The sequence below is a fragment of the Terrapene carolina genome, unplaced genomic scaffold (genome assembly GCF_002925995.2).
Source record: "Terrapene carolina triunguis isolate 2854851 unplaced genomic scaffold, T_m_triunguis-2.0 Scaffold23, whole genome shotgun sequence".
NCBI lineage: Eukaryota > Metazoa > Chordata > Testudines > Emydidae > Terrapene > Terrapene triunguis.
The window spans coordinates 1256794-1282663 of NW_020664374.1; the positions used below are offsets into that span (position 1 = coordinate 1256794).

The window sequence follows — 25870 nt, forward strand, 5'->3', positions numbered from 1 at the left end:
TAAAAGATTGTGAGGTGCTGAGATGCTACAGCAACAGGCTTTTGGGGAGGGAATGTATCATATTTAGATTTGGCCTCATTAGCCGAGATAAAAGATTTGGCGTCTTTATTGGTAGCTCAGTAAAAGATGTCTGCGCTGTGTGAAACAGCAGTTAAAGATAAATTGCAAAATAGATATAATTTATTATATAGAACTGTCAAGGCTGATTCCCCACTCTGGCACTTCGAGTGCAGAAGGTGGGGGCCCACAAGGATTCTAAAAATTAATACTGGCCACTCCAGGCTTGTATTAAACTCCCAAGGTTACAGCTTTTCTCTGACCTTGGATGGGTAGATGTTGCCACCACCCAAGTGCAGAACCCCTTTGAGAACCCAGGAAGGTGCACTTGGGAATTCCTTCCTGTGGGGTACCCTCAAGCCCTTTCACCCCCCCCCCTCCGGGGAAGAGCTGAGAAGAAAAAAAAGGGAAATCAGCTGTTGCCACCAGCTAATTAAACAACATGTGCACAAACCTCTTAAGACACAAAAATCCAATTCTGTTCTTAAAAAAGGCAAATTTTATTAATTAAAAAAAGAAATAAAATACATCTGGGAACTCAGGCTACTGCTAGATTTTAAAAGAGCAATTACAAGAATTAAGCACCAAGAATAGCTTTCTTGAGATCCAGCTTAAAGGTTACAAGCAAAACAAAAGCACCTGGGTTTAGCACAGAGAAATCCACAAGCCATAATGAAATAAAAGCGATAAACCTAATTGTGTCTTCCTAGACATTTCCTGATCTACTTACATATCTGGGGGTTTAAATGAATAGTTTCTAGGTATGATCCTGATGATCTTTCATAACTGGCCCAAGCTCTTACAGCATAGCTGCTGTCCTCTTCACATCTCCCCGGGAGAACAACAGCCAGACAATAGGGGAGTCTTTTTTCAATTTTAAAAAGTTCCATTGGCTCTTTAGGCCAGGTGCCCACTCACTTCCTTTTACCTATGCATCGCAGTGAGACTTTTTAACCCTTTACAGGTAGAGCAATTAGAGAACAGCTACTAAGAGGGATTTTATAGCTACTGCCTGGCTGGGTATCCATAAAAGGAAGCTACCTCCCCCCCTTCATTTATCACAAGAACATATAAATACTATGCCATTAAATAAAACAATAGTATGTCCTTTTGTTGGGGTGTTGTTTTTAATAATGGTCATGTCACTTTAATATAGCAAAGCTGGAATAGGTCCAGAGAAGGCAAATGGTGTATTTAAATGCATGAGGAAGAGGATATCAGTACAAAAGAACAAAAGTGAACAAGAACTAGACTGAGATAGTTAATGTTATAAATGGTGGAGTAAAATGCTCATTTCCTTCTTTTGGTCCTGATCCAAAATCCACTGACAGCAACAGAGAGACTCCCTTAAACTGTGGTTGGTGTTGGTGTGATGGGTTCCCTCCGGGGTGCCACCTGGAACTGGGGTACCACTGAGCCCCCCGGCCCACTAGCCTGGGCTCCCTTTTACACTGTATTGCTGTGACAAGCTACAAAGCCCTCTCTAGCCTGCATTTTCACCAATATAGATACAGTTAGGGACACACCCAGCTGCAGTTACATTCAGGCACTTTGACCAGTCGCTGCATATGAAGGCGACAGCAAGGGCAACAACCAGATGATGTCACTCCCCACCTTATATAGCTTTTGCAGATATGGTGAGAACCCTTTGTTTCAGAGCTTGCTCCCCAGACCTGTCTGTGGAAAAACACTGACATCCCAAGATGGAATCTAGAGACATGTGATCACAACACATGTCTTTGTAGAGTCATAGCAGTCATTACTCAGAGGCTGTCTGTAGCGTTCTCAGGAAGGCTCCCCAGGTGGGAGATAAGCTTCTCCTAAGGCCGATTGTTTTCCTAATGGCCCGTTTCCAAACCACTGTCTAGAATGAAAGCATCTTGTCTAGTGGCATTCCCGGGTGTAACTACATTGGAAATGCAGAGACATAGTCAATATTCATAACTTCAGATCCAAAAATGATACATGCATACAAATAGGATAATCATATTCAGCAAATCATAACCTTTCCAATGACACCTCACATGACTTATCTTGCATAAAATACATCATAATTATGTCATAATCATATCATACTCATATCACTGAGAAGAATATGGGGTGCAGGATCACAGTTGGATCAGGTCTATTTTTTCTCTATTACAGAAATAAGGGGACTCTTGCTTACAATATATTTAGAATGAAGGATGGGTAATACAGCACTATGAAGTTATAGTTGAGTTCTGTAATTCATTACCACAGGAGACCATTCAGTTAAACAGCACAAGAGGAGTTTTGTAAAGGGCTGGCTGATTTGATGATAACGTATAACACTTGTAGCACTATCTGCTTGCCTAACAACAGCAATCAGTTCTCTTGCTTCAGGTTGCAAGGTAATCATTTGTGAATACCAGGAAGGGATTTTTCTTCAGTGTAGACCCCCCACTGTACAGTTGGACAGGTGTGCTAGAAGGGTTTCTGCTTTCTTTGATAGCATCCATTGAGGCTGCTGCAATGGAACAGTAAATGATCCACGTGCGTGTGTATTTCAATGCAACAGAAGAAATGTACTAGGATTTGCAGCACTGTTATTATTTGTACTGCAGTAACAATGCCCAGAGGCCACAATCAGGACCTGAGTTCCATTGTGCTGTATGGTGAAGGCCTTGTCTGCACTAGAAGGGTTTTGCTGGTATAAACCAGTAAAACACTCCTAGAGTAGACATATTATACTAGCATAAAAGTGTGTTTGCCTGGATAGTTTATTCTAGTTCAGGGAACAAAACAAGTTATTCAGGCAAAAGTGCTTTTATGCTTTTACACTAGGGGTTTGGCTGGTATAGCTACGTTGATAAAAATCACACCCATAACCACCATAGCTATGCCCAGAAAACTTTTAAGGGTACTTATGCTTGAAGACAGGGTCTCTGCATCAAAGAGTTTAGAATCTCGTTTGGGACAACATGAGAAGTGGATGGAAGAGACAATAGGATGGGAATGGGAAGGGTGGACAAGGCTAGCTGGCTTGTATGCTGTAAAGGGTAGGGGGGAAGTAAGGGACTGATTCCTCACTGCTTAACTCCAGTTCTAGGTGACAGTACATGGATTGATTTTGATGGAGTTATGGGAGTGAAGCAAGGCAGTGGTGAATCAGGCCCTGAGCTAGTTATAGGAACAAGCTTCACCCAGAAACAGGCACTGGAGCCTTTTCTATAGGAGGTATATTACACCAGAGGCGCTTCTGTATAAGATTAAAGTTGCTGCCTCTGCTGTACTGGAAAGAAAACAGAGGAGCCAGTTCCATCATTGTTTGGTGGTGACGCCCAGCTATTTAAATCCCCTTGGGCTATTAGAGAGACAAGGTGGATGAGGTAATATCTTTTATTGGACCAACTTCTGCTGGTGAAAGAGAGGAGCTTCCCAGCTACACAGAGCTCTTCTCCAGGTCTGGGAAAGGGTCCCAGTGAAGTACAAGGTGGAACAAATAGAAGATGTGCTAACGACTTCCACTAAACGAAGGGACCACTCAAGATGAAGTGGGCCGTTGACATACTTGTGCATTATGGACCAAGCAACCACCTTTTGTTTGATTACAAGTTTTTCTAGAGGGGAACCCCTGAGGACGAGATGATCAGCACTTCAGCTTTAAGAGCTAAACCGCTTTCAGTCTGTGGCGGCTGGCAGGACGGGCTTCCTTACCAAAACTCCCCATCTACCGCTCATTTTAAAAACCTGTCTCCCCACACTTTTTTTTCCTGGTGAGCACTTGCCTCCTGCTATTAAACCGCAGCCTTTCAGACAGCTGCTGGAGGATCCGGCGTTACCCTGGGATTGCTTGCAAATCGCCTATAACCAGTGCTTCACGTGGCTTGCCCCTAGCAGAATCTACTAGTGAGCTCAGCTGGAAAAGGAAAGCAAAGCCCCTCTCCAAGTGTTTGCTAAGAAGTATTTCTCAGAGCAGCCGCAAGAGGCTCCTGCAGCCAAGGAAGAATCGGGCAAGTAGCAGCTTTTCCTTGTCACCAGAAGAAGGAGAAGCAGCGGGATAATGTTACACTCCTGCCCGTGAGCAGGAGAGAGCCACTTAGCTCTAGGACACATTTCCCTCGCCCCTGGGGTAGAGTGACATCAGTCTGGGTTTCCGTATCCGCTGCTCCCAAAGACGAACTCTTCAGCACGCGTTGGAAGTGGGACCCTGCAGCTCTGTGTGACTTGCAAGTATCGATCGTCTCCTATTGTTCCGGACATTTCTGTAGCTGTACAGTTAACCATCCCCCCACTCGCAGACCTGGACAAACCTACAGGAGGCAGCCCAGGAGATGCCGCGCCCACTAACCGGCTGCGGCTCCCCCGGAGCTGGCCACGCCGCAGGTGCTGAATTTGGGGATAGGCGCTGGGACTCGATAACAGCGAGCGGAGGCTGCTCATGCGCATACAAACAACACTTGCGAAACTCCCCATCACAAATGGAAATCCCCGGACAGACAGCCTGAGCCACATATGATAGAACATCCGCCTGTCCTCTTCCAGCTGGGACACCAGTCTAGCAAGGTCTCGCGCCAACTTTTCCCGATTTCACTGCTGTGAATAATTGCACACAATGTTGTATCCAGCTCCGGTGCAGGTTTTTCTGAGCAGTGTGTCCGCTTTAGCAGGCGTCCTCGGACAGTCTGCTACGATGCAATTTCCTTATGTCCTTAGAGCTGGCAAAAGTGTGGCTGGTATTTGTAAAACCGTTGTTTATATAACCCGCTTGCCTCTCTTCCCAAATCGCCAGGAACGTTAAGGTGGGAGTTTAAGATGAACTTTAAATTTAGATAATATACTTTCCAATAGGGAAGACAAATGCATGTATATTATATACCATATGCTACATTGTTGAAGGAAGAGCCACCTTTCACTGAGACCTAAGATATCAATAGTTCCGTTTAGGAGCAATGAGTTATGCAAAGGTACTAAATCAATTCCTTCAATAACATACCTTTATAAATCTACCTTAAACTGTTTTAGACACCTGAAATATGGTCATTTATCCGAAAAAAATTGTTGATAATTGCAGATAACCTTTCAAATGAGCATATCAAAGCATCGCAAAAGAGGCTCTTCATTGATATAAACATTTCAAAGCCCTGCACTAGGACATAGGCAGTATGGTGCATTTTAGAGCACTGAAAATGAAAATAAAGCTTTCCTTTGAACTTCTGATCCCTCTTGTTACAAAGAACAGGAGGTTCCACAGTTAGCCTGGATTCCCCTGCTGGCGATATGAGAGAGATACAGATCTGATAACAGACGATTAATAATAATTTGCATTCAATGCAATTAGATAAAGTCAACACGTAACAACTAATGGAACCTATAGTTTCATTTGTCCTATTATACAAGAAATGTGCATCATTGGAAGTTAAGTGCCCGGATCACGGTGGATTTCCTTTAAGCTGTATCATTCCAATAATAAATAACTCCGGGAACATAAATCCTTCTATCAGGGGGTAGCCGTGTTAGTCTGTACCTACAAAAACAACAAGGAGTCTGGTGGCACCTTAAAGACTAACAGATTTATTTGGGCATAAGCTTTCGTGGGTAAAAACCTCACTTCTTCAGATGCATCTGTTAGTCTTTAAGGTGCCACCAGACTCCTTGTTGTTTTTTGTAAATCCTTCTAGTTATCTCTGTAACTATTTTTTAGACTTCACATTACAAGTTATTCTGAGCACAAGATTACATTTTAATGTATAACTCTTTTTTTCATTTAATGTCGTTTATGATCACTTAGAAGCCTTGGAGGAGGGAAAGGAAGAAAATATGCCTGATGTACTTTCACAACAAAATGAATATATAATGTATTTTTATCAGAATTTCTTGTTTCCATATTTGTGTAATGTAAATCAAATCTTTTGGCTGCTTTTGTTCTGTTTCCAAAGTAACGTGGGTATTATTCGTCTGATACCTCAGAGGTGCACAGACCTGAAGTAGTAAATCAAAAATTATGTCCACGATATTTTTTAATCGCAGCGTGTTCAGGTCCAAGCTTCAGGTTCAGGTTCACAGGCTGTTCGGGTCCAAGCTATTATGTTTGTTGGCTTGAAAACACTTTGGGTCAAACTTGCTTCTCAACACTTATTTCCTATGGTGGATGATACATTATTTAGACGTACCCATTGCAAACATACCAGAGACTTGGGTTCTTTACTGTACACCTGTTGTAATATGCACCACCACCATCTACATCAATGATCTCAATTCACAGTCCTAAATAGAAACCCCTCCGGGGCCACAGTTACCAAGTGCGGGTTGGACTGGGGGTGGGTACAAGTGTCCGCATTACTATGCAAAGCAAAGGGTTCCTATTTTGGCCCGTACCCCGAATTGTCTCAAAGAGGAGGGCAGATTCAGGCAGTACCGCACACACCCACACACCCACCCACACACACACTCGCCTCCACTTCAAGTTGTGCCTGTGGGGATCTGAACCTCCCCGCCTCAGGCTCGTTTCTATCCTTATAATTATTGCAACTGTTAGAGACCTCCCCGCGCGTCCAAGGAAACCCACAGCAACGGCTCGCCAAGCTGGGCTTGGATCCTTCCTCGCCCGTTGTCAAAAACTCGTCTCCGCCTCGCCAGGAGCGAACGGACTAGAATGGGCTCCTCTCGGGGGGAACGCTGCCAGCCCAGCCCCAGCAGCCACGCCGCGGCTCTGGGGGAGAGACCAAGCCTGCTGCTGGCTGTCATTTAACTGCACCGGGAGGGAGTTCCCTCTCCCTTCTCCCCCTGTCCATCGTTACGGAAGCGGGAGAGCAGGGGGTGGGGGAAGGGCTCTCTGGCAGACTCTGCTCCTTTCGGACAAGCCCACTGGTACCTGTTGGTCAGGGACAGGGACCCAGGGGCTCAGTGCGTTCGGGCCGGAGCGCCTGGCTGCAGGGCAGGGCCCGGGCTGAGGGGGGCTTCCACTGGGGGGCTGGTGCGCTACTCCCCCCCACCCCGCCTGCTGTCCTGGTGGTGCCTGGTCTCGCTCGCCGCTCCGCACCGAAGGTGTCTGGCTAATACACCTCTGAAAAGCAGGAGGGGCCGCTTCCGTATTCCAGCCCAGTGACTGCCAGCTAGGGGAAGCGCTGGAGCTCCCCAGCACCTGCCCGCCCGTGGAGCCGGCTTTACACTGGGAGCTGGGAGTGTCTCCTTGGGTGTTTGGCTTTGGGGTTTTGGAGCAGTGCAAGGGGGATATTCTCCCCCCGGGCTAGAGCTGGGAATACACCAGGAGAGAGAGAATCCAAGCGCTATCCCATCGCCTCATTATTTTTCGGGTGAACGTCCGGCAACATTTACTCCATCCTGCTGCACCTGGTACCTGCTCAGATCATGTCAGCTAAGCTGCTGGTGCTTTTCTTCCTCCTGGCAGTGTTTCAAGCCTGGTAAGTCTGCGCCGTGCAGCCCCTTACAGTGTTTCCTCCCAGGTGCTTCCATGTAATGTTTGGTGCTCATGTCGGAATATCACCCACAGAGTTGGGTGTCCGAGAGACACAGGAGGCTATTCCGCCCCTTTCTCTTGCCCCCATTATCCTCTGCAATATTTGTATTCTGCCTGCTCTGTAGTGTAGCTAAACTAGCTAATTGGTATCAGCTCCCCCCCCCCCCCCATCCCTCCATTCACTGTCAATAGCCGTTACCTCGGACGGGGTTTTGTACTACTCCCGAGCTCAGGATTGTAATTTAAGGCTCGAGAAACTGAGATCCTTAGGCTTCTGCCACGGAGTTGGATAAAATCTCTCGGCTTCACCTGGCTCTGCAAAAAGTTTCCCCATTACTTCGCTTGTCATGGAATTAACCGAGCCCCGAGGGTTGCCAACTGGGATCTCTCTGCAGCTGTACCCACTTACTAGACATGGTGCGGGTCTTTTATGTACTATGCAGCGTGTGGCTAGGTCTGGAGTATCATTCAATTAGGGGTTTAGTCTTCAAAGTACCTGCCTCAAGGATTCAAGAACGCCAAGGAAAGCAGGCGAGGGAAGAACGGGATATTCTGGCTGGAAGCAGGTAAGGTTTGCCCAGGAAAAGGTAACGCAGACAACGACCAAGCCAGTAACCAAAAGGCTAGTGCAAGATTCACTAGTTCTATCACTGCAACGGATGCAAACAGGTCCTCTGAATTTCTTGCGATGGTGATTTCTTCGGCAAGATCAATGCGATTTTTTTGCCTAAATTTCTCCTCTGAGGTTATCCATGGGAAGGTTTTCCGTTGATAATAGTATGAAGGGGTTATGATAATACCTTAATAACCACACAACAGTCCCCCGTGGAAACATCACTATGGAAATATCATCCTGGCAATCCGGAGATTGTGCAGTTTGTAAGTATGCCCCTGCTTAGCCTGTTGGGAGCTGATCTCCAGCAAACCCTTCCTCATAGGAACACCCCTTGTTCACCTGAGTGCCATTCAAATGAAGTGGAGAACTGCAGGAGTAAGAGTTACTCAGGTGAGCAAGTGTTGCAGAATCGGGCTTTTCAAGGAAAGTTCAGGGCATTTAACCACGAGGGAGTTTCTGTCACTAAGGGCTTGATCCTGGGAGTGGCTGATTATTATTAATATAAAATACTTAATGCAACACTTGAAAACGTAGGTGATTGGCCATCTCTTACAACAGAAACCAAAGACTGAGACCTAGGAGGAGAAAAACTGACGAAGAACTCTTCAGGAAACTCTAATGAGGAGAGCTGGGGTAAATACCCTGTCATTTAAATGGCAGGTCTGGTGTGCAATCTGCACCGCGAATACTCTTAGTTTAAACTCCAAAGCCCAGCCCAGTATTTCTCACTGGCTAACTTTCTGTAAGACCATTATGTCTCCTATGGAACAGTTGCTGGGAATGCTGCCAGCGGCATCTCCCCTGAACACAGCACACTGAAGTGTAAAGGCGCAGACACACTGAGAGTTAACTTGCTCGCTTTCTCTCCCACGCACACGCACACACACAAACTGAAATGCTGAATTCCTGATTACGTGGACATTCAGACTTTTTCTTTGTAAACCAAACCCTGGGGTGAGAGTGCGTCTCAGACCCCTTCTCTCACCTCACTATCTGGTACTCATTTCCCGCAGACACAATTTTTCCTCCACCCCCCACAAGCCCATGGTTACCTCATTGTTTATTAAAATCAGCTTTTCATCGCAGATGGCAAGATCTAGAAACTGAGGCTGCAGACAACTTTTCCCCGTTAAAGAAAACACCTTCCTACAGCATTTCAAGCTTCCTTCTCTGTTGTGTTTTTGGGGGTACACCACGGTTTTGTTTCCCTCTCATAATAATAATAAAAAAAGCTAGTGTTACATAATAAGGATTTGGAGGGGCGACAGCCCTGCTTTCCATTTTACAACATACCTAGAAAACAGCCCCTCTTTCTCTGTGGCTGTTGAAAAGTCTTGGAATATGGTTGTCGGCTCCTGGGAGTGGGGACTAAGCAGTTTAGTGATGACAATGCATCCTAAATGCTTAGTTGGAGCCTATTGGGTTAGAAGCACATAAATAAAAGTGCCTCTAAATATATATATATATATATAAAATGCACATCACTGTAGTTAGCATGAATTACTCTGAATATTTTAGTTACCTCTCCCAACCCCCAGTTGCAATCAAGCATCTAGATGCAAACACAAACCTCCGGTATGTAGCTTTCTGGGAAACAATTTACTGGAGGAAGAAGATTTAAAAAAATCTGGCAAGTGTTATATTATTGTTGATTATGAGTTTAAAGAAGCTAATATCTAAATTGTGAACCACTATACAAAATCAATGTGCTAGAATGAACATGGCCCTCATTTACACCCATGCAACTCCACTGAAGGAATCAGGTTGCAAGGATACAGCGCAGGTCAGAATTTGTCCAAATGCCTGGTTTTCATTCATTGTTCGTCCAACAACGCAGATCATTAATTGTTGGACACAAGAAATGTATATCTAAAAATAGTGCATGATTGAGAATGATTCTGAAAATGTTGTATTACAAATATTTGGCTTATCAGGAGTCTCAAAGAAAAAAAAAATCTTAGATTGAGTGATACCAATGAGCAAGAGGAGCTGAAAGTTATAGCTCATGCCCCAGAAAATAAAGTTTCATTATTTAAAATGCTTCCCTCCCCCCCACTCCCAATTTAGTTATATATCTTTCAGGCTTCATCCTACAAGTCTTCCACACATAGAATTCCCAGTGGCTCCATTTAGAAATAATTCTATATAGGCTTCATATGAACAGGGAGAAAACTGCATCCCCCCACCCCCCCAAAAAAAACCACAGCCCTTTACACATATGGTATATTCTTTGAAGGGTTCAGAGAATGGTACCCTGAATAAAATCTTTATTCACTATGATAATTGTGGATATTTTTCTATTTATACATGGTGCCCATCACAGACAGACAATCTAGACATTTAAAAGCATTATAAAAATAATAATCCAATGTCATTATACACACCCCTCCCAAAGTACTCCTGAACCCACCAAAGAAGAAATACAAATAAATTCTAGACCTAACTCAACTCATCCTTTCATAAAAAGCCTGAGCAAAGAGTTAAGACTTGCAATGTGCCCCAGAAGATCAACAAATTGGTACTGAAGGAAGGGGAGAAAGCAAGTTTAAGAGTTTATGGCCTTGTCTATATATGGGGCTTGCACTGATGCAGCTTTATAGATAGCTCTAGTTTGGGGAAATCTTTAGTGTAGATATGGCCTATGCATCTGATTCGCCACTGCTTTGCACCTTGTGTTGTTCTTCACACTTTGCAAAATGGGTGTAAAATTATACCCAATCAGAATGGCATAGGCAACGTAGAAGGCTATGGAGAATCAGGCCCAAGGTTCCATCACTGAGATCATCCTTCTTCCAACTGCATATATGCAACTCTCATGACAGTCTGTGTCCAGATGTTCTCAAATGTGATGGATAAAGTAGATGTGGTCTCTAAGATATTGAAACCCAAACCATAAAAGACTTTAGAGATTGAAGTCAATATTTTGCATTGCACTCAGAAAGGAACTGGTAGGACAGATGAAAATGGATTCCCATGTGTGAAAACAGCATGTATGTTCAGCCACATTCTATGCTAGCCAGGTGTGCTGGAATAATTTTTATAGCAGGGGCGCTGAGAGCCATTAAACCAAACTGTAAACTCGGTATATAATGGAAACCACTTAAAGCCAGGGGGTGCAGCTGCAACCCCCCTCCCCCACTCTTAGGTGCTGGAACTATGGCACTAGCTAAAGTTTCTGGACAATTATTAGTTGTCAACTTATTTTAATGCCTTATTCACATAACAAAGATAATCTACCTCTTGTAGAAAGAAGAATCTTAGCTCCTGAAATGCCCAAAATACAGAACTATAAAAACAGAATGGCTTAGACTCTGAGATTCAAAAAGACTTATGCAACATATTTACGTACTTGTGATAATTCATATTACATTCAAGAAGCATGTACTTAATTCTAACCCTTGTACTGCATTAAGTTCTGAAATTCAAAAAACATTGAGAGTGTAATAATTTATTAATAGGATGAAACGATCAGGAAGTATTAAAAGAGCTGAATTTTTAATATTCTTATTAGCCTGCTGTACAAGAGATGAATCAGTTGTGTTGAAGGAGTCAGTATAATACTGCAGGATGTTCACCCACCATAGAATTCTGTTACCAGTTACCCAGTCACCAGTGAGTTATCAGTTACCTATCAGTTAATCTGTTGATTTTTCAAAAAAGTGATCTAGTCTGCTCCCTGCATTAATCCACAGATTGAAGTTCCAGTGAGAAATCAGTGGTGTGAGATGGATTATATAATTATTTTCAGTTAGTGCCCCCTACACAGACTCTTTTACTTCTGGCAATAAATACCTCCTTTAATAAAATAGTTCTAAAACTAGATAGCTGAGAGAGAATAAAGAACTCAAACTTACTGAAGTGCCTGTTGAGATTTAGTCAATGTAAATTCAGATTTTAGTTACGTAACATAACATTTGATTTTTTTATTGCAGTTCCAGAAAGGTTGAAGAGGATGAATATGAAGATGTAACAGGCAACCAGCAATGGGTATTAGCTCCAAAAACGCAAGACACAGATGCGACTCTCATATTAAACAAGTTGCTGAGGGAATACGACAAAAAGCTACGGCCAGACATTGGAAGTGAGTCCTCTTTTTCTTTCTGTGGAAAAGATACACCATTGTCTAGACAGAAATATTTTGTGTTTCTATTAATGATGAGCTTGATTTGCAAAGTTAAGATCCGGATCCAAACTTTGACAAAGATCAGGAATGTTCAGGCTCAGTTCTAATGTAGTGTGGCAGAGCTCTGACCATGTCTCCGTGGGTCCTGCACTTCTAGGTGGTTTATGCTAGCCTCAGTGGCTCACTGCAACCCTCCACATAGCCCTTCTCTTTCTAGGGCCAGGGTTACAGTCTACTGAGCCCTTTTCATCATAAGCTAGCAAGGAGGTTGGTGAGAGAACTCCCACAGTCTCTGTTGTCCCTAGGGGCTTATTTCAGAACAGTTTAGCCTCCTGTCCTGACAGGGGCCTGTCTTCCCCTCCCAGGAGATGTTTCGGTAGTGGCAGGTTGGGGGGAACCCGGGTCCGCCCTTTACCCTGGTTTCTGCCCCAGGGAACCTAATGGTAGCAGCTGTTGGCAGCCGACCTTTCACTGCCAGAGTTGCTACATTTCCCTGGGCCACTTCCCCACAGCTCTCCCACTTCTCTCTTCTTCACCCTTACCTTAGGGCTCCCTTACCAATGGCTTGAGAGTGTCTTCATTAACCAGCCCTTCAGCCACACTTCCTCTCCTCTGGCTCCTTGGCTCTCTTCAGCCTGACTGGAGTGAGCCCTTTTATAGTATCAAAAGGGCCTTAATTAGAGTCAGGTGTTCACATTACCTTAATGGCCTCACCTGACTCTTTGCAGGTTAATTGGAGTCAGGTGTTCTCATTAGCCTGGAGCAGCCCCTGCTCTGGTCAGTCAGGGAACAGAAAACTGTTAATCCAGTGGCCAGTATATCTGCCTTCTACTACTTTGTTGTACTGCCCCTTCTGTGGCATGAGGGAGACCATGGCACACGTTTACCTAGAGTGTGCCAGGTTGCAGCCCCTATTCCGGCTTGGATATATTATTACATTTTTGGTTGCATTTTTCCCCTCATCTGTTCATTTACGCACTCCCCATCCGAGGCCCCACAAAGTCGTGGGACCTCCTTGTCAACCTCCTCTTGGCCCTGACCAAACTGGCCATTTACAAAACCAGGGAGAGGAGGTTGGCTGACGGGAGTTCCTGCGACTGTGGGGCCTATTTCCGCTCCTCAGTCCATTCACGCATCCGGGCAGAGTTCCTCTGGTTGGCATCTGCTGGCTCCCTTGACGCCTTCGAGGAGCAGTGGGCGCTGTCCGGGGTTCTCTGCTCGGTGTCCCCATTAGGTTTCCTACGTTTAGCCCTTTGACCACACTCCTGTCCCTGTTATTTCATTTGTTTTCCCCCAGAATTACTTTGTTATCCAGGTCCTGTGGATCCTCCCCTTAGGCTGGGGGGAGGTCCTTTGGCAGTGCAGGGAGCCACTTCCTGGCTACAAATAATACTACTTTGTTAGACTTAGGCCAGTTGGGTACAACAAAGTAGGAATTCAATCCTAGCATTTTATAGCAATTTACAAATACTAATTCTCACAGCACCCTTAGGAGGATGCTCAACATGATTAGAGCTGTTTTACAGAGGGGCAGTTTGGCGGACAGAAATATTAAATGGCTTGTCCAGGATTATATGATTGGTCATTGGCAGAGTCAGGAATATATTTATTTCCATTTGAGTACACAAGACAAAAAAGCTCTCTGTGCATCCTGACGAATGATTAAAACAACAGTCCACAAAACCAACAAAAACAGCAACAGAAGCCCAGTGGACTCAGATCCGGCCCCCTTCCAACAGTGCTGTATAACGACATAAGTTCCCTTGCCAAGGGGCCTCCTGCGGCTCAGAAGGAGGGGGCTGGATTTGCCTCTCGGAAGATGAAGGGCAACTTGTGGGGGGTTGCCTAAATCTTCCAATCAGAAACCAGGGGAAATGTCTCCCGGGAGATCAGATGGAATGTGGGAGTCTAGTGGCAATATGGATATATGATAGGAATTGGATTAGATAAGAACCAAACAGATATCTTTCTATAATCAATTCTTTTGACTCACTTGCTCATACAGCAAGATTTTTTTCTTCCATAACAATATCTATGTAGTTCTATCTTCCATTTTACCATCCCTTGTGGTTATGCACACTTTGGTCATAACCTTTGAGAGAGAGAAATGAAGAGTCAATTTAGCTTTTTCATTTCCCTCACTTCATGTATAGGTAGAGGAACAAAAAAAAAAGGTGAGGGAATTAACCTAAAATGCCCAACTGTGCATGCTCTGCTATTGATAGATTTTTACAGAGAGATCAGGGAGATAATCCCTAGCCCTGAGTACAGACAGAACAGAAATGCGGTGACAGCAAGTGTATTTAATGTACCCTCTAGAAGTTCTCTGTTCTGGTCAGTCCTTATTGTTATAACAAGTGCCAACCAGCTAGGCACTAGTATGATTCTAATAAATCTGTCCTATACTAAACATCTCTACATAGGGTTCTTTAATTAGTAATTACAATGATATTTCCATCATGCTGGAAAAGAGCATAACTGATAGAAGTTTGTGCTTTTCCTGTACAGCAACAGTTAATCTTTCCATCTCCCTAATTTGCTAGACTGGTTTCAGCAAATCTTTAATACCCGATGGAATCATGTTCTTCCGAGTTGCAGCAGGAACAAGGTTCCCAGCCATTAGTAACATCTGGAAGAAATGTTGGGACTGATATTTCAGTTTGCTTGGTACAACCTGTCCTCAGATCACTAATTTTGGAGATAAATCATCTCTCCGACACAGACCTGAATGAATAGGATAAATTAGGTATGCTTCTGGGGGGCGAGATAATAATTCAGAATCAGGGAGTGAGCTTCCATAAGATTAGTAGTGGTCATATATTTTCTCCAGCATTGAAAAGGTCATTTAGTGCCCAAATAATTCCCATTATCTTTCCTCCTAAACAGTCACAAATCTTGTTTTTGATAAAGTAGTTGCATTACACAGCATGGGATAAAGCATTTACAGTTCTGGATTCTGTCAATGCAGTTTATGTATAGGGTTCCGATAATTTCAGTCCTACAATGAAGCACTCCCCGACCATTAATTAACTTACCCCCACAACACCCCTGTGATGAAGGGAAGTAATATTGTTATTTTACAGATGAGGCACTTGCCCAAGGTCAAACAAGAAGCCTGAGGGAGGATCAGATAGTGAACCCAAGCCTCCTGCATCCCAGGCCCTTACTGCAATATCACCCCTTCCTCTCCCATAGAGCACAGTCATAGGTGGCTTTACAAAGCCAGAGCATACAAAGCTCCTAATGTCAACGTATGTGAACTAAGGAAAAGAGCTAAGCTAAATTTTCTCTTAAGAGCTTCCAGAGATATAAACGTATTGCTTGAGATAGATTAATGTAGTATATTAATCCTCCTACCTTAACTGTGGTATCTGTCTCATAAAAGGATCGGGGGGGAATGCATTAGACATCCTGGGGCATAAAAGAGAAAGCACACAGTTTGGAATATTAAGAAAAAATTGGAGTTACATAAGATATTGAATATACCACTGGGTCGAATACAATGTTTAGTATCCAAGCAGAAGTTAAACTGATGATAGACACAGAGTTAAATCTGTCCTGGGGTACAACAGACTACTCATCAGGGGCTTTTCATTTGTTCAACATTTCCTATATTTAATGGAGCAGTGGCTACTCACCATTCTATGCAACTTTGCTATGCACTTGGTTATTCCAGTTCTTTACACGGAGGCCAAGATTTTTGATAATGGAAGCCTAAAACTAGGCTCTTAAATAGGTGGCCTGATTGTCAAAAGTACTAAGCACCCGGCAGCTCCCAGGGAAGTTAATGTGAGCTGCTGGTTGTTTGGCACTTTTGAAATTCAGACCATGTCTTTAGGGTCCTATGTAGGTGGAGTTTGGCACCTAAATGTGGGCACCCATATTTGAAATTCTCATTCCAAAAGCAGAGGGAGAAGAGGATTGTGAGTGGAAAAAGGGGTATGTGTGTGTGATCGGCACAGCATAAAGCTCATGCAGTGAAATGATCTATGTTCTTATAGTCTGCCCATGAGATCTGAGGGCCCACATGATATATTTCAGTCACATCACATCCCAGCCAGCCAGGAATAACACCCTGCAGGGGATCTAAATGCACAGGAGGTTCACGCTTCTGGAAAATATGGCAAAGTCACTATCTTTCCAAACCCACCCTCAGAGCTGTGAGACATGACAACAAATCTGCAGGCACTGGGTCTGGGTGAGGGGAAGTGTCTGACTCAAGCATTAGGCAGAGGTGCTACAGGGTGTCACCTCTCTGATGCCTTTAAAGGAGGTATCTAAGTCAAAGGTACCTCTTGGGACTTTATAATCAAAGCAGTATTGTACTAGTGGTACATCTGACCCTAGTCTCCTATGGCTGCACATTTGGGAGAAGTTTTCCCTCCCTAAGCATCACAGCTTCCAAAGATTTGGGTTTTAACTGTTGTATTTGGCAGTTTTCCCATTATGTCACAGAGCAATAATTATTTTCTGAATAGAAAAAAAGAACACACCCTAAATTAACAGTTTATAGCAGAGAACTGATAAAAATGTCTAGCATCTGGGCCACACACTTACTACTAGCCATAGTCATGGGACTAACAATACCTGCTCTGGGGCAAGTTATTGGTGCAAACAGTACCAAACTCAAGGAGCAGGATGCATTGGCTCTTACCTGGAAAGCGCCTCCAGCGTGCTCTGAAGCCTCTCCGACAGCCAGATACTCAAGGGCCTGATCCAAATCCCACTGAAGTCAAAGCAAAGCCTCCCATTTACTGCAGTGGGCTTTGCATCAAGCCCTAATGGCTAGAGTCACAAAGGGACCTAGGCTGCAATACTTCACCCCTCGGTGCCCTACTGCCTAGTGGAATTCCCAGTCCAAGAATTCCCAGAACCTGGGCAGCCAGGTTCCCCAGGCATTGTGTGGGGAGAGCTGGGCCTCTAAAAAAGAATTCACTGAAGCCAGCAAGCTGATTTCTGCCATTAGGCATGCACAAAACCAACTAAATCCTGAGGCTGCTGAGTTGCTTGGCACCCCTGTTCATGCCTAAGCCCTGGTAGGATTGTCAACTAGGCATTTCCGCATCTACCTTGCTTGCAGGGCTTGAGCCAGTAGGCAGACTCTGAGCATGCCTAATCCACGCAAAGGATGATGGGGGATGAGAAGTTTGGAGGCTGGCTGGCATGTGTTATACCCAATAGTCAGGGCACTTACCTGGGATGTGAGAGATCAAGTTCAAACTGCCTCATGTGAACCCTCCATCTCTCAGGCAGGGGCCCTAACCACCAGGCTATGGTATAGTCAGGGGAGCTCCCAGCCCCTCCTCTTGAAGCTGTTCCACTCTCCCTGTTCATTAATGCAGGGGGGGTGATGCTGACTCACACACATCCCAGTGCCCTCGTCACGGCGCTATTGGTTATAATGGGGAGTGGCTCTCTTCCCTAGAAAGGGCTGATTTGGCTCAGGTGCCTCACTCCAGGAGAGGGTTCACATCTGTGAATCCTGATCAGAGACAGGTATCTCCTTCTGGCCTGTTGGTTAGTTCCCTAAGACCCTTGGGGGATCTGGGTCCTAAGCCCCACCCCTTCCTTAGCATTTCATTCCTGGCTAGCTTAGGTGGCTCCCTGCTCAGCATTCTGACATCCCTTTCTTAGCATCTAACTCTCCCCAGACAACGCATAGGAAGCCTGTGTCTAACTCAGGCCTGTCAATTCCATGCATCAGTGCACCTAGGAGTTAGGCATTGCCACAATGAGCATTGCAACACCTAAATCCCCTTTGTGACTCTAGCCCAAGCGCATATCTGGCTATGGAGTAAGGTCAGACCTCACCAGAGGAACAGGATTTTCCCAACACACAGGATTAAGCTCTGACATTTAGTTTGAGTACAAATATTGGCCCTAAGACCTAACTTCATATTTATTTATCTAACGACAAATGAAATAACTGACAAAGCAATAGGCCACTGAGTGATTTACAAGAATGCAACCTGAAATCCAGACAGCCCAAACCTCACTTATCCCCCATTAATTGGTCACATTTTGTCATTCCCATAGAGGTTTTTAATCAAACAATACTAACTTGCCTACTAATATAGCTAACATTTTTTAAACACCAAAAAAACTCAGTAGCACATGACAAAATATATGCCCTTTTAAATTAGTTTATTTTAATGTCTCTTTATTTCCCAACCATCTTATGTCCAGTTTAGTCCATGACTGGTTTTCAATTTTTAGAAGTGTCTGGAAAAATGAAGCTAGTTTTATTATATTGTTTAGATCTCATTTTTACATGTAACATAGTTCATCTTGGACACACATGCAGAGATCAGAGGAGGCGTCATTGCTTCAGAAATACAATTTATGACACCTTACAGGGAGAGTCATTGTGTTCTCTGAAGTAGTTTTATATCTAGAAGATAACATGTTGTCTGTTTCTTTTATGGTTGGTGAAAGTCATATAAGGGAGAAACGTCACATGTATAGTAGGACTTGCTCAGTATGCAGTGGGGGCACATAATGCTCCTCCCCCACACAGGAAGTCTATGTGGGCAGGAGGAGAGAATGAGGGCAAAGGAAGGATGAGAATAAGGGATAAGAGAGGGCATCAAAGAGAGGAAAGGGATGTGACAGGACAAAAGATAAAAGGTAAGGACAAAAAAAGAGAAACTGTGGATGTAGCAAGAAAGAGAGGCGATGGAGAATGGTGTGAGGGGGACAGGGGCAGGCGGAAGTGAACATAGTAGAGAGAGCACCTAGAAGTGAGAAAGGAGGGTAGGAGGAGGAGCATCGCATCACCTCTCCAAATTTACAACAACAAGTAAGACAAAGAGTCGTTCCATAACATTTGACAGTAACATGCCCTCAAACTAGGTATGTTTTTAACATTGGCTCACAGGAAGGTCCCTGACGCACCCAGACTTGTGGCTTACAAAAGCAAATTGAGCCTCTTGCTATGAGATCTCTCTTTCCTCTCTCCAGAGCCCTTAGCCTCCCATCCATTTCTGACACTGCAGTAATGACTATCTAGTGCTACCTGCCAGGGCTATGCAGCTGGACCCTCATGAGGGCCTATGCACCTTCCATTCTTCCCCCTCACGTGAGGCCACTGTACATTTATAAGAGCTGTGTGTGGTTCTTTTCACGTCTACTACTTCACCATTGCTGATGAGACCACAGGTTTCTCATGATTACTTTTATGTCATCTCGAGTACCTGATATTTCTATAGCCTGAAAAATAATATTACCTCTCTTGACTCGAGCAGTTAACCAATATATGGGGTCCTACAGGTTGTTTCTCTTAGGAGGAGAAGTTGATGCTGGAATCAGGTATTTCTTTGATACAACCCTGTTTATTTACAAAGAATGTACATTGAACAAAGCAGGAATCAAACATCAGGAGATAGTCTCTTTGCTCATAATTCCAAGCCTCTTTCAGACCGGCACTCTACCCCAAAAGGTCTCCCTCACTAGGATTTTTCTGAGGCCTACACTCCCAGTGGTTGTCCTGCTGTCTCCTTGGGTTTCTGCTGCTTCTCTGTTAACTTCTCTGGTGCTTCTCTTCTCACACACAGCTCCACCAAAACCAATACCCATTCTGCCCACAGTGAAACCCCTCTCCCCACATACCTCAGACATGGCCTGTAGTTTGGGTAGTAGCTCTTATTGTTTCAGTTCTCTCATTCCATAAATGAACTTAATGGTTTTGTAAATTTTGCATAGATGAAGGGTGGCTGTTTCATCCACCAGCTTTAAGGAGATTTCACTCAACTCCTGGGAGAGCAATAACATCGGTAGGAGTGTTAAGTGTGCTGCTACTGTGTGCAGCAAAAATCTTTGAATTCATAGATGGAACAGAAACCACAGAGGACCGATGATATCACACCCACAAATTATGAGAATGTTCAAATTTTTTGTGGTCTGTTTGAATCTTCTTTGGGGCAGAGGGGAACCCTGTCTGGGAAACAGCTTGCAGAGAGATGGGGAAATGGTCAAAAGGAATGGAGTGAGAGGAGATCTATGATAAAACCCCCAAGCATTTACACCTGTGAAGAGCAAGTCTATAACACCATTCTGGGTTTCTATGACACCACACAAGCTCCCTGAACTCAGATCAGAAAAAAATCTTGAACACCATTATTAGCTCTTTATTGCTCATACACTCAATTTATTCTACATATGGGCCAATCATTTGTATCAACAAAGCTTCTTACAAATGTAGGTCTCGCCCCTATAACTGGTAGCCTACAACCTTCATAAAACCCAATGGACTTCAGTGGGCCACTGTGCAGGCACAATTGTCTGTGCACATGCCGTCAATTGCAGGATGAGAGTCTTATGTCCTAAGCCAGCAAACACTTGTGCTCATACTTAACTTTCCTCAAGTCAGTTGAGCTGCCCACGTGAGTAAAGGTAACCACATGCAAAATAAATACATAAATAATAAGAGTTAGCTCTTATGTAAGCATTTCCAGGACTGGAGCCTTATTCATGGCTGCTGAATAGCTAAGAAGAGCTAAAGGGCTTGAATCCCTCCACTCTGAAGTGGAAATGAGAACATATCCACTCATCACATCAGTGAGCAAGATTGCCCATTCCAGACTCAGTCTGGGCTGTAAACCGGGTATGTAATTTTTCTGTTATGTTGAAGTATGAATGAAGATCCTGAATGGATTTTTTCCCCTCAATGTTTCCCTCTCTTTAAAAAAATGTAATTCAAGGAAAATGAATTACATATTTTACACACTATCAAATGACAATTACTGCTATAAAACATAACAGGAATCAGATCTGCCCAAATGGGGGGAAATAGAAGACTTAACAGACACAGACTGTCTGTAAGAGTCTCTCTGATTGGTGACAATGGGCAGGCACTTCTCTATGAGCCTAGTGCTTTCCCCAGAGGAAAAACAAATCTGAGCAGAAAAGAAGGGCTTGCGAGATGGGAGTTGTTTCCAGGCATGTATTAAACCGTTGTTGTTGTTTTTTTAAAAATTACAATGTTATTTATATGTTAATTTGAGGGACTTTTTATGGACCCTTCCTTCTTCTGTAGAGGCGGCACTAGCAGGGAGGAAAGCCCTGATCCTGCAGTCAGGTGTAAGCCCTGTGGCCAATAGGATACGGTACTCTGTGGACACTAGGGTCTATATGTGTGGGTTCACGTGCAGGATTTGATAGACATTTATGCACATGCTTAACTTCTATTCACCTGCTTAAAGTTAAGCATGTGCATGCATGTTTGCAAGATCATTCTGTCAGTAGCCAGGAAGAAGAATATAAACATTCTTTGTTTAAAACTTTAAAGCTGACAGGAGATTTATACAAAATAAGGGATTATCATTAGCCTGTTGAAGGAATTACCTAACAGATAATCAGGATAAATAGCAGCCTGATGTTTACTACTAGACCCGGGCTTCTCACTACTCGTATCGCTCCCAGCACTGCCTATGCAAGACAAGACATCCTTGTTTTTTCAAATCAGCCTTTTTTATAGACAACCCATTATCCGCCACCCACCCAAGAGCAGTAAAGCCTTCTTCTTCATTCATTCATTTAGAAGCAAGCTACATGTGATGCAAGAACTAGAACTGTTCACATTTTTCATGCAAACCTATTTTTGGCAAAATGACAGAATGGCTTTTTCATCAAAATGGAAATTTCCATGGGAAATATTTATAGTTTAAAAAAATTCAGGTTTTTGTAAAAAAAGAAAATTTAATCAAGACAATTCCAACAAAAATGAAATCTTATTGTCATCATTTTTTTTTGTGGGAACAAAAACCATTTCCTGACCAACTCTAACAACTCTCATCACATTTCAATACAAAGAATATTTCTTAAAACCACATTCATCAATTTTCTCAGTCACATACTATTATTCCCTCAACAAAATGTCTTATCCCAGCCCCCCTAGGGAACTACATTTTGCAGAACACCATGGCCTCGATTCACAAAGGAACTTAGGCATGCAACACTCAGCATCAATACGCTGAATGTTTAGGCACTTAGAAAATCAGTGGAATTCACAAAGCCTATGATAGGTACCTACACGCCCTATACAATGAATGGGGAAAGAGAAGGGCCTAAAAATGGGATTCACAAAAGCCAGCACACGAGGTGGCTCTTCACCTTAGGTATCCAATAGGCGATGCCAAGGCAAGCAGGGTGCCCTAAGCTCAGAGAGCTTGGCACCTAAGTCAAGGGTGGAGGGAGGCACCTCCCTCTTCTTGGGAGTCTCAGCTGCAAACACTCTCTTGGCCTATGCCTGTTGTTGTTAACCCTCTCACATAACTTTTAGCCTAGTGCTTAGGGTACTCATTCAGGATATGAGAGATCCCCAGTTCACCTCCCCCGTCCACCTCAGGAAGAGATGAGATTTGAATAGGGATCTAATACCTCTCACTTGAGTGCCCTAACCATTGGGATATAGAATGGGGCAAGAGGCTCCCTCCATCTCTCCTGTTGAAACCATTCCACTGTGGATAAATAATGAGAACCCTTAAGCTAGCCAATGGGAAAGGCTGACCAGAGGGGTGTGTGCTAAGCCCCACCCCTCTCTGAGTTCAGCACCTAAGTCCAGGCTGCAAAGAGGCACCTATTTCTGCTAGCGAGTCATGAATTGAGGGGAACGTAAGTATTTGGTTCCCTCCCCTAAATCATGTTTGGGGCTCAAAACAATACAGCTGGCGGAAGACTCCCCCTTATAACCTGTTACCTAGTGCAGGGGTTCTCAAACGTCATTGCACCATGATCCCCTTGTGACAACAAAAATTACTACATGACCCCAAGAGCGGGGACTGAAGCCTGAGCCCGTCTGAGCCGCGCAGCCCCTGGTGGAGGGGAGCAAAAACCAAAGCCCAAGGGCTTCAGCTGCAGGCGGGGGGCTTTGGCCTCAGCCTTGGGTGGTGGGGCTTAGGCTTCGGCCCCGGGAGGTGGGGCTCAGACTTCAGTCCTGGGCCCCAGCAAGTCTATTGCCAGCCCTGGCGACTTCATTAAAACGGGGTCGTGATCCACTTTGGGGTCCCAATGTAGAATTTGAGAACCCCTGGCCTAGTGGATAGGGTACTCACCTAGGATGTAGGAGATGCCTAGCTCAATTCCCCCCTCCTCCCCCCGTGGGGGAAAAGCGATTTGAATGGGGATGAATCAACTAACTCTGGACTACAGAGTCATTCTAATTCTAGTCCACTTAATATTTAAATAAACAATTATTTTATTAAAAATGGAACATCTTCAACAAGAAAAATGGAGGGAGACCCATATCAGAATATTCTGTAGTCTAGTGGTGATTCCCCCTAGGCATGCCTACCAGATCAGGCTCCAGCATGCAATCTATGTGGCCAAATGCTTATCTTCCCCCAGTTTATGAATAGCTCTGGGGCTTAGGCAGGAGACAGGCATCTGAGTGCCTAGAGCAAGGCCGCAGTGTGCCTGCTCAGGTGAGAGATAGGCACCTGTGAACATGCCCAGAAGCAAAAACTTAGATGCTGACTGACTTTAGGTGCCTACAAGGTTAGGTGGCAGCCAAGCAGGAGTTTTGTGAATCTCAGTGCCTTTGTGGATTGCCCCTAAAGCTACTAGTTAGAGATTCCCAAGGCTCACAGCCACCATGCACGGGGGTGGGGGTTTCATGTTTTCTAGCACTTGGCCAAGGATTTAAAAGGGATCAGTTCTTGCCACATGCAAAGGTGGCCTTGTGTACATGAGATAGTTTATCACCTTGTTTTATTATTGCTCTCCTTCACAAGAGCTGGCTTTTTAAGTTGTCTGAAGTTGAAATTAAAAAATGACAAGTGGGCAAGAAATTGACTTCAAGGCAACTCATTCATGAATCCATTTTAGCTGAAACAAGACAAGAATGACTTGTACTGATTTTACAAATCTAGTTCATGAGGGCTGTTTCAAACATGGGGACTGTGCTATTTTTAATTAGCAAATTTGAGTCTTGCCCCACTTACGTTAGCATTGGTATTGATGAGCTAGGTAGACAGTCCAATGAGGGCAGGCTCTCGATTTTTCAAGGCCTTATGTGTGTATGTGTTTTTTTTTTTAAAAAGACTCACTACCTCATGCCACCAATGTCTGGGTCCCCATCTCCTTTGCATAGGCACTGGCACCCTAGCTGCCTCCTCCATTCCCTTTGTATATTTGAGCCTTCACAGCTTCTGGTAACCATCCCTTGGATACCCATGAGTCCAAACCAATGTGCTCCATTTAAAAGTAAAAATGTTGGCTTCTTCTGTCAGCCCCACAAACTCAACCTGGATTAATAGTCAAGCTGTGTTTTTTTCTCCCCCCTTGCCTTTTCATGACTAGTAGGAAAGGTTCTGCAGGCAGAATTAGCCCCTTAGCCAGCTGTGCAACTCCCATTTGCCTTTAGTGGGTTTGCACAAGTGTAGCTAATGGAAATTGGTAAGATATTCTGTTGATGATGTGCAAAGAGGAATCAGATCCATCTCTGTCACTCTTTGCTGTGCTGGCTTCACAAGGGTTTACAGGAGAAAAAAGCATTTAAAAACTTCTGATTGTAACTAAAGTAAGCAGTTTCTGAAGACACACAGAGAGCAGATCTGTTAACGGAGAAGACAGCACTTTGACTCAGTCACTCTTTAGACTAGAACTGCATTTTAAGCACTATACAAATTATAATCTTTACTGCTCAAGCTATATTGGAGTCTTTCCTCAGCCTGTTCAGCCTTCCTGGAGTGCCAAAGAGAAATGCACCCTGAAGTGCACTACAGACTACTGCTTCTGCATGGTTTGCCTCTATTTCTGTCAGCTGCTGATTGCCACACCTGATTCTTTAAATCAGCTCCAGCTTTGCTGTCCCAGACATAATGGTAGGGAGCTGCTGACTGCATCACAGATCAAAATATTTTCTAGATCATATTGGAGAGACAGCTTTGCCATATCTCTGTCTGAGCAGATAAAATTATTACTCACCAGTGATAGTCTTCTCTTGGGGCCTCCTATGACAAAGACAGACAGCATTGAGACATCCCCTACCAGGAAGCAAGGAGACATGAGTTGTCAATCCAGGATCACATATACACCCCAGTTCTCCCAATTCCTTCTAGTTACACTTCTAGAGCAAGCAAGTGTGTAAGTACTAGAAATGTTATTGTCACGCTATCTGGAGTGACTCAGGAGCAAGAGTGTCAACCCCAGCGCGGACTGTTAAGAAGCAGGGCAACGACCTTAAACTGTTGGTATGTTCTATAATGAGATTTCACCAACCCAGTCATAAATGTGAACTCCCAAAGAACTATAACAGTCTTACCATGGAGCCACAGACAGTCCCCCTTGGGCATTCTTGTCTATCTTGCCACACAGGCAAGCTTGGCTATGTGATATGGTCCCTTACACCAAAAATCACAACAATATTCAGGTCACTCCCAGTCCCAAAGGACCGTCACTTACCCCTGGTCAATTGTATCTCAGATCTCAAACCAAAGACAACTCCTGTAGCTAGTCCTGTAATAAACTAAAGATTTTATTAACTAAGAAAAGAAATTAGTTATTTACAAGATTAAAGAAGGTAATACACACACACACAAATAAGTATCATTCCTAACTTTCAAAAGATAATAGAAACTTATATCATAAACAGACTCGATATGTCCTTTGGGGCTAACCCAGCCAAAACAGCTGG

At 44.0% G+C, this 25870-nt stretch overlaps 1 protein-coding gene across 1 annotated transcript in view; it reads left to right on the forward strand.

The window, feature by feature from the left end:
* Positions 1 to 7389: 7389 nt before the first annotated feature.
* The window catches only part of LOC112109713 (gamma-aminobutyric acid receptor subunit gamma-3), a 514545-nt gene continuing 496064 nt past the window's right edge, over positions 7390 to 25870 (forward strand). Inside the window, exons 1-2 of the mRNA XM_026648999.1 lie at positions 7390 to 7442; positions 12047 to 12195. Coding sequence (XP_026504784.1) covers positions 7390 to 7442; positions 12047 to 12195 — 202 coding nt within the window. The remainder of the gene's footprint in view (positions 7443 to 12046; positions 12196 to 25870) is intronic.